Source organism: Olea europaea, chromosome 2, assembly GCF_002742605.1.
Source record: "Olea europaea var. sylvestris chromosome 2, O_europaea_v1, whole genome shotgun sequence".
In the NCBI taxonomy this organism is placed as follows: domain Eukaryota; kingdom Viridiplantae; phylum Streptophyta; class Magnoliopsida; order Lamiales; family Oleaceae; genus Olea; species Olea europaea.
Window position 1 is genome coordinate 22,363,763 of NC_036238.1, and position 9,647 is coordinate 22,373,409.

General features: G+C 33.0%; 2 protein-coding genes across 2 annotated transcripts in view; both read left to right on the forward strand.

Moving 5' to 3' along the window:
- Nucleotides 1-927, forward strand: part of LOC111373834 — a 10,859-nt gene extending 9,932 nt beyond the window's left edge. Inside the window, exons 11-12 of the mRNA XM_022996415.1 lie at nucleotides 6-516; nucleotides 615-927. Coding sequence (XP_022852183.1) covers nucleotides 6-516; nucleotides 615-646 — 543 coding nt within the window. The 3' untranslated portion in view covers nucleotides 647-927. The remainder of the gene's footprint in view (nucleotides 1-5; nucleotides 517-614) is intronic.
- A 6,378-nt stretch (nucleotides 928-7,305) lies between these two features.
- LOC111366807 (uncharacterized membrane protein At1g16860-like) lies at nucleotides 7,306-9,181 on the forward strand. The gene is made up of 2 exons (XM_022987506.1): nucleotides 7,306-7,624; nucleotides 8,491-9,181. The coding sequence occupies exon 2, from the start codon at nucleotides 8,632-8,634 to the stop codon at nucleotides 9,091-9,093; it is 462 nt and encodes a 153-aa protein (XP_022843274.1). The 5' UTR covers nucleotides 7,306-7,624; nucleotides 8,491-8,631; the 3' UTR covers nucleotides 9,094-9,181.
- Nucleotides 9,182-9,647: the final 466 nt, after the last annotated feature.

Sequence of the window (9,647 nt, forward strand, 5' to 3'; positions counted from 1 at the left end):
GACAGTTGCACCCAGGATCTGCTGGTCTTTCAATGCTGTGCCCTTCTATGAATCAAGCTAATAACAATCAGATGCAGCGCACACCTATGGGGGCGATGGGTCCACCAAAGTTGATGCCAGGGATGAATCCATACATGAACCCGCAGCAGCTTCAACAACAGCAACAGCAGCAGCAGCAGCAACAGCAACAGCAGCAAAACCATCAATTACAGCAGCAGCAGGAATCGACATCTCCTCTGCAGACTGTTCTTTCACCTCCACAGGTAGGTTCGTCATCAAGCATGGGAATTCCCCATCAAATGAATCAGCTGCAGCAACAGGCCGGCCCCCAACAAATGAGCCAGAGAACTCCAATGAGCCCACAACTTAGTTCGGGGGCCATACATCCAACGAGTGCAGGTAACGTGGAAGCTTGTCCAGCAAGTCCTCAGTTGAGCTCACACACCATGGGTTCAGTTGGTAGTATCACCAATTCTTCCATGGAGTTGCACGGTGTCAATAAAAATAACTCCTTTGGTAATGCATAGTTATTATGAACATCTTGATCTTCAATTTTGCTGTTGCCATATTTCATCTCTCGTCCAGCTTACCCCTCTGGTGATTTCGTCTGGCAGTTGGATGGAGTTTAGATCAACAAGGTAACTGATATATACTGGAAATAAAGTATTTGGACGGAGGTCTCAGAGAATGAACGAAATGGATTTATTTCCTTGCACACACTGGTTGCCAAATAATTCAAACATGAAAGTCTGTTCTTGGTGTAAGTACACAATATTTTTCTTTTAACATAAGGCTGGTGGGTGATATGCCCGTGTTTAGAGTATTGTTTTAGTGCAAAGACAGCCATCTTTTCATGTTTGTATTGGGATGTATAATTACTGCTATCTGAACTTGCTTGTTTATGAATGTTCAATTAGTTTTCCAATACTTTGAATTCCTGCCACACCTACTGCCACTGCTTTTGTTACTGCACATTAGCTAGACAAGTTTTGAATTCAGTGGCAAGAATTTAGATGAAAATTCGATAAGAATGACAAGTTGGACTAAAAAGGCCAACTGCTTTTCTAGTTCAAAAACACATTTACATACAATATGAAACTTGTTTGTCAGGTAACAAGTCCAGCTTTATTCACCCAATGTTTCCTATCTGCAGAGTTATCATATTCATAAAAATTGAAGGTGCTTCTTCATAGCCCTACCATCTTCACGAGTAAGAATTCCCTTAAATCAGAATGGGTAAACTTGTAATGGATTTCAACCATCCTATGCAAAAATATTATGATGTGATTTTGTTCAATTCTACAGTCATCTTGATAAAATAGAACAAGAACATGAACATGATATGAGACATGAATTTTTTTGGGTAATTTGATTTCTTTTCGGTTTAACCGTGAACCGAAAAATCGAACACAATTTTTTCTAGGTAATTTGATTTTTTTTCCACAAACTTTTAGCCATCTTAATGAGTCACCCATTGCAATTAAAGGCGGAGTAACTTTTTTATAAAAGTAATTCTCCCTTGCCTTTTTTTTAAAGGAGATCATTCTTTCAATGTTTTAGCAATTTTTCAATGTGGGATATTAGCTCATTTTTAAAGGAGATTATTCTTCCAATGTTGTGGTAATCTTCCAATGTGAGATACTTGACAATTGTCAATTCTAAGTGTTTCCTAGTTTACTTCATCATTTTCATTAACAAATCACAAATTCCAACAAGATTATAATTTTCAATTTGAACAAAGCAAATTATTTTGGACATATTAATTGTTAGTTTTCAAGGTTATAAAATAATTATAATAAATCTATTTAACAAATATTGATTATATTTATTTTGAATGAAAAAACTAAAATTTAAAAATCTATTATAATTATGATATTTTATAGTTTATTTGTGTATTTATTTGTTTAATTTGTCATCTGGTTTGACCCTTTAAATCTCAACCTTCTTCCGGGTTGATGTTCAGGTCGATTTTTAAAATATTGATAAATTATTATAGAAATTTTTGAAATGTATAGTTGAAAAATTGTGGGATCCATGTGATTAATATTGATTGTTTGACTTTAATTTAAATTAAAGTCAAAGATACATGTGGCTATGAAATAGGGTTGTCCTCTCGAAGTAAGTAGTTTGGCCATTTAATCCAAGAAGTGTGGGCCTTTTGATGGACCGGCCTTTCTATTTTTATCTCTGTGGGCCGTTGTTAGAGGTGAATTTCAGATCCACTAAGTATGGAGATCAACTTCATCATTTTCTTTCAAATTTTTATTAATTCAAAATTTTGGTGATGTCCATGAAAGTCTTTGCTTCGCTTTCCTCAACTAAAATTTAAGCATGCATTTTAGTTCTCGATCTTTAAAAAATGCAAAAAATATTTTTCTCTCATTTTTAAGCGGTAAGCAAAATATTTTTGACATGAACCATCTTTAATTATTAGGTGTGTAGATTAATTAACTGTTGAAGAAAATAATTTAACCAAAAAAGTTAGGGACTTAATTATTATAATAAATATATGTTGAGGACCTTAGGTGAATTTAAAACGTTATGCAACAAATAAAATTTATCGTGTGATTATAATCAATCTCCATTTAATATTTTCTCTCCAACTTCAAGGAAAAAAATCCATATAAAAACACACACACACACAATGTAATTATACTCTATACACATAATTCCCCCATCTTACAATCAGTGACGGATGTAGGCTTCGCCGGAACCGCCACCGCCGGGAGTCAGTTTTTTTTTTTTTTTTTTTTTTTTTTTTTTTTTTTTTTTTTTTTTTTTTTTTTCAGATTGGTCTGTCGTTCAGTCTTGGTGGCTTGGGTGTTGGCTATTAGGCCTCTAATTTTTTTATTTTTTAAAAATCAGACCCAATTAAAGAAGCCCAAATGACCTTCTCCATACCATATACCCAGCAACCCGAAAACAGAGTCCCAGATTTTTCCCCAAATTGCCACCACCCACGAATCTTCTCTACGGCTCTACCCGTCTACCACCACTAGCGCAGCAGCCAGCAGACGTTGCAGACGGCACCGTCAGGTCCGCCATCGATCAGAGACGAGAGCAGCAAGCGAGCAGCACTCCAGACTCCAGTCCAGCAGGCAGCCCGCAACAATAATGCAAGATTCTTTTAGTTATTTCCCATTTTTATTATCGTTTCTAAATAAATAAATTGTGCTATCTGCAACTTTCCATCCCTTTTCGTTTATCCTCTGAGATTTTAGTGTTACACTTTATTGTTTGTTTTCTTGATGACTGCATTTTGAGTGACTATTGAAGGTTTACACTTTTTTGTATTTTCAAAATTTATCTCATAACTGATATGAATTATGTCGAGGAAAGTGTATGCTATATTTGTTTATGTGTAACGTTGGGCTCTTTTCTGTGCTTATAGGCCATAGCTACTGGGTTTAGAAAAATAAGCTATGGTGGCTGGAGGTTAACATTTCACCTTTGTTTTGATTTTGTTCTTTGCTTCTAATAAAACTTCCCTCCCGCCCAGAAATTCAACGTATAGACAACAGAGACTTCATTAACCTTATTTTATCAGATATTCACGCATAGTACTTAGTTTCGTTTTCTGATTTGCTAGATGAAAAATATTGTAAGCTTCTGAAGATCTAATGAAATTGGTGATCTACCTAGATGATTGTGAGAACTAAGTATTGGAGCAGTACATATATTGAATAATTTTTAATATTATTTAATCTAATTTTAATAAATGATCGGCCGCCGATCGGACCGGACTTTTACGATCGTTGATCGTCGATGGTCAATGGTCAAAATCAACCTCCGCCCTAGCTGAACGTTGATACTGGATTCACCACTGCTTACAATTGAATTTATATACCACATTTTCTATTGTTAATAAATAACATATTTCCTTAAATTATAAAAGTTAACAAATAACATATCTTGCCCAGTTCGTGTTAAAGAAGGGGAAAAAAATAGGACTATTTTTAAAAAATGTAACTCGGAAGACAAAGAAGCATACAGAATTTTTATTTTATTTTATTAAGTTCCCTTATTTATAATTCTATTTTAAATTACTCTTCTAATATTTCTAACATTTATTCATATCTACTATTATCCATATCATTCATTAATGTATCTGTGACATGTTATAAGCATTCGCGCATGCTAAAAATAATTGACGATAAATAGAGTATATGAACAAAATTTAAATTTCACGGTACTTACAAAATATTAAAATTGAAGTTGTTGGGAATCACAGAAATTGACAATTAGACCACCTCTATTTATTATAAAATTCAAGGACTACTTTCTTCGCATATAATAGATAAGCTTCTTTGTATGATCTTATACGATTTTATGCCATTCTATACGAGTTTAATCAATCTTTAAAAATTGCTCAATTTAGAGGAAATGGGTCAAAATAATCACATCAATTAACCCTAAAAGGAAAAAGGCTCACATGTAATGTTCATCTGATGTCTTTGAATGATTACAGGGGACATGATAGTGCATTTAACAAGTTGTGAACATGGAAAATTTATTTGCATAATGAAGTATTATTTAGGTCCAAATGTTAAGTGTGACGAATCAAACGAGTTCTACATTAGAAATTTGTAACGTGCACATTATTCAAACCAATTTTAGGAAGGCATGTTAGGGTGACAAGAAAGTAACATCAGGAAAACAAACGGAAAAAATGTTTATTTTGAAATTTCCACGAACTACATGAATATTAACAATGATGAATTTAGTATAATATTTTAAATACTTGAGTACTGAAATTTCTATCCTACAACATAAGAAACTAGTGTAGTATTTAATCACGTAACTAATATTAAGAGAACAATTTCTTTTTTCACAAAAAATAAAAATAAATGACAATAATGGCTTGGAAGTTGCTATACATTGATGGGATGAATACCAATATTATGATACACACAAGAAATATTAATAAAATCGGATCTTAAAATTTAACTAACGATATAATTTATAGATTCATCACAAAAGACTCAAATTCATAAGAAAAATTGTCAATGCGAACATTTCAAAGAAGTCATTTTTAACGGGAAAACATACTCATGGCCAAAATGTGGATTGGTTAAAGGCCTATACCCTACATGATTGCAAAATAGTCTTTTAGCTTAATGATTTAGCTATCTCAATTATCCATATTGACCATTGATTAAGTGGAGTGTCAAATCATGAATGGATTGAAGTAACATTCAAAATTTGTCTCCAATTTTTTATTTTCTCATGTAAGGAGAATGCTCTTTGCTACAGGGGATTTAACGACCCCTCACTGAAGGGGTCGGTCCCACATGGAAAAAAAAAAAAATTTGTGTCGGGTTCCATGCTTAGTGTTGTCTGGCAGTACGCCTAGCACGGTTCTCTCATGTAATTTTCTCACATTTGTTTCGATAATAAAATTATTCCACTATTTCGTGCGATGAAATAATGGAAAAGGAAAAAATTATCATACAACAAATAAAAAATAAAATTTTTGGATGTAGGTGTGCTTTAAGTTACTTGATTTTGTTCATGGAGCCTCGACCCAAACCTCAAAAGCATATAAGAAAGTCACACAACACAAGAAATTATGAAGTATTTGGGCTGAACTCTTATCAAGACAAATCCTTGTGAGGTTGTATAGAATTGTTTGTGACAGCTTTTTCCCCATTAGTTATCATCGTGGTTAATTAGAAAAAAAATCATTTTTTATTGAATGTTAAATAGAAAAATTCAGTACAATAGTAAATAAGCTATTATAATTGACACATGAATTGCATTCTTTTTCTTTAGTCGATCGATTTTTTATCCTTACTCAAGCACTTTGGGATCTGGATTGTAAACGTGTGAACTCTTTTTTATACTTGAAAACTTAGTTTTTGTACTGATATCAGACACAATATTAAATACTTGAGCCTACTTAGATTTAGTCCATGGGAAGATTGCGATGCAAGACAAGACATAAAGATACAGGAGCTTGATTTGAATTCCATATGTTTATTATGCCATTATATGTTGATCAAATTTACATATGGATAAGAGTCTAGGGACTAAATAGCAAATTGGATTATATTTGGCATCTCCGTAACCAATTTAAATTAGACAGATAGAAATGAGTGATAATAAATCGATTTTCATGTTATATGTACTCATAAAAAGTAGATTTGAGTAAAGTGTGTAAAATATACACGCATGCCAAATATGTGAAAACAATCTCAATTTCTTGATTCAAATTCGTAATGAATTAAAGATTCTTTTATGTTTTAGTTTTTTGGCATTATTATGAATAAATGCGTGTTTGTTTGTCGTTTTACACTTCCGCGATGCATCAAATTGGTTACAAGATTTTTCTGAGGTATTAAAGAATCGAATCAAACTAGATCTAATGATTTTTTGTTTCAATTCGAAAATCCAGATATCTAGTTGAACAAAACTATACTTATCTATTCAAATCTATCTCATTATTTTTAACATTCTTAAAAAATTTGGCAAAAATGATATAGAGTTGAATTATATTCTCATCAGAAGGGTACTGCTATTTTCATCCACATTTTTTATAAGTACATCCCACTCTAAATTCATCCCTAATAAAATTTTAAAAAATACTATTTACATCCACGTCATGTTCCAATCTTATCCTTATTGAATTCATTAATTTAAATATTATATATCCACATAAATTTTATATATGCATCACGCTTTAGATATATCCCTATCACTCTAGATTCGCCCAATCCCTAAAACTATAAACTCTTAAACCAAATGAATGAAATAAGAATAAATCTGAACTGATTGAACATTAAATTAACATGAAATAAGTTTTTTGTCTATTAAAGTTCTAAATATTAGAATGCTTCAAACAACAAAGGCTAAAGAAAGAAAGAAGAAGAAAGTTCGATTAAGCAAGCTGAATTTTATTAACTTTGTTGGCTACAATTATTCTTCTTTCTTTATAAACTGATAAAACTACATCAGATTCCATTTTGTATTCTTCGAAATTTGATATGATTCCCAACATAAAAATCACATTTAAGGCCACCATCACCTATAATTATATTCATGTATTTTTCTCTATCTATTAGGATTCTAATTAAATATAAATGAAAACAAATATTGGAGGATCAATTTAGAGTTATGTATTTTTATTTAATTATGTTTATGTCTATTTAAGTAAATTTATATAGGATTTAAAATATAACAAAATTTAATTTTTAAAAGTGGATGTATACATAAAAAGTGTGGATGAAAATAATGGTACCCCATTAGAATGGGACTGATATAAAACATTATGCGATAGCAAGCTAAATCATATCTCACTATCTTGATATTCTTGAAAATTATGGTAAAATTGGATATTCCAGGTCACACTAAGGTCAAAGTTGCCATTTGAACTGTTGAGGGCTTGAAGCGGTAGAAAACAACTGATGCAAGAGCAGAAACGAGGAAGGTGAAGTCTGTGTGTTCAGTTTCACACTTTTTCCCTTTCCTTTTCTCAGTTACTCTTAATTTTCACAAATATCTATAATATTCTGCACCTTTTCTTCAACAAAATTTCCCAGCAAACATATTAAACAAATCCCAAATCCAAAACTCTAATCCTCCATATCTCCATTTCTTCAAATTCTCTTCTCATTCATCAGTTTAGGTATGCCCCTTCTCTCTCTCTCTCTCTCTCTCACAGCCACACACACACACACACACAGACACAGAAATATCAAATTTTTTTTCTTCTTGACTTTAAGGCCTGGATTTTGTTATATCCGTTTGATTTGCTCTTTGTCAAAATGAAAATGTGGGTTCTTTCACTTGCTTGGTTTGTCCACATGGGTCTTGATTACCTGGATTCTTGATTCCAAGATATGGCAGCTTCCCATTTTTGATAAATTTGGTTCTGGGTCGTAATTTCTGTGATTCTCCGCATAAATGTCTATTTGGGTTATTTGATTTCCCCTCGGGATTTATGAGTTATTGGGTATGTTTTGGTTTCGATGCTTTTATTGGATCTGTAAAGTTCTGGCTCCTCTATAGTTCTTCATAATGTGAGGTTTGAAAATTCTTGTCTATGATGGTTTACGTGTGTTTTGGTGATATTGGCTCTGCAAAGTCCTTTACTTTTTCCCCTTTTTTTTTTAATATAAAATTTTTCTGGGTTTTTTCATTGATCTATATTCATGATTGGGTTTGATTGACTCGTTTCCAGATCTATTCTATCTTTCTCACAAGTTGTGAAGTTCATTCAGGCATTAAATTGTATATTGGGTGGCACGGGAATGATGCTTTGTTCATTGGTTCTGTTCTTGTTTTCATTTGTTGCATTTTGGATTATGTGAGCGTTTTCTTTCAATTTTTCTCTTTACTGGTTTTGTATAATTGATAAATCTAGGATATATGTAAATATAGAATTTTCTTTCCGCAGCTTTGATTGATTTGAGGAATATCTAGAAGTTTATATACATTTTAGGAATCTATACTGCTAACTAAATCCAGTCCTTTTTTGTTTCATATTTTTAGGTATAATCATTCATTGGAAGTTCTGTTAGGCTGAGCTTCGTGACCGTGATCAAGTTTTGATTGCTCAAATATTTTGAAAGTTGAAGGATATCTGTTCTCTACGTTTTTTTTATTGTCTTTTGTGAGGATTGAATTAGCAATATGGGTTCGCGATTCCAATCTCATCAGCTGAGTAATGGCCTTTATGTCTCAGGCCGGCCTGAGCAGCCAAAAGAGAAGACTCCCACAATGAGCTCTGTTGCCATGCCATACACTGGTGGCGACATCAAAAAGTCTGGAGAACTCGGTAAAATGTTTGATATCCCAATGGATGGCTCCAGGTCAAGAAAATCAGGTCCCATTAATAATACTCCTTCAAGAACAGGGTCTTTTGGTGGCTCTGCTTCTCGCTCGGGCCAACTAAATTCTTTGAATCGGGCGGGGTCTGGTTCTTCTGGTGGTGTTTCTGGATTTGCATCTTTAAAGAAGACGAATTCTGGTCCACTTAATAAGCATGGAGAGCCACTGAAAAAGTCATCTGGGCCTCAAGGTGGAGGAGCAACAGCCATGTACCGCCAAAATTTTGGCCCTTTTCTGATAGATTTTAATCCAGTTTTCACATAATTGATCCATGTTGAAATCAAAGAGAACATAATGAAAGCGGAAGCGTACCTTGATCCATAGATTAATAGTGATTTTGAACAGGTTACAATCTTTCAATTGATCCGTGATTTCCCTTACAATTCTTGAAAAACTCTCTGTTGATGGGGATGCAGAGATTATGGAATATCACATCAATTGGGGACTATGACCCCATATAGAAATAACTATATTTGGAAGTTGTAATCTTTTGATTATTTTAAATCGACCCCTCATCAATTTAAAATATTCATTCCGGCCTCTACACTTTAATTTCATAATAATTGATACCCATTAGTCCAAAATTAAATTCGTTGGATCACTTTAATGGACTAAAACTATAAGATAGCAACGCACACTTTAATCATTGTGTGGCCCCAATTAATGAAATTTTTTCAACAATCTCCCACTGGGTCATACATGTAATCTTTTAAATGCGCACAACCTTATGAGCTCAAAATTTTGCTATCATTGATAAGGGTATTTCCAAACAATCTCATCCATTAGTTATATTAATGTAGGATCAAAGCGATTTTCGT

What these genes read in the sequence shown, in the direction of transcription:
- LOC111366807 (XM_022987506.1), top strand. Translation starts at nt 8,632, where the DNA reads ATGGGTTCGCGATTCCAATCTCATCAGCTGAGTAATGGCCTTTATGTC.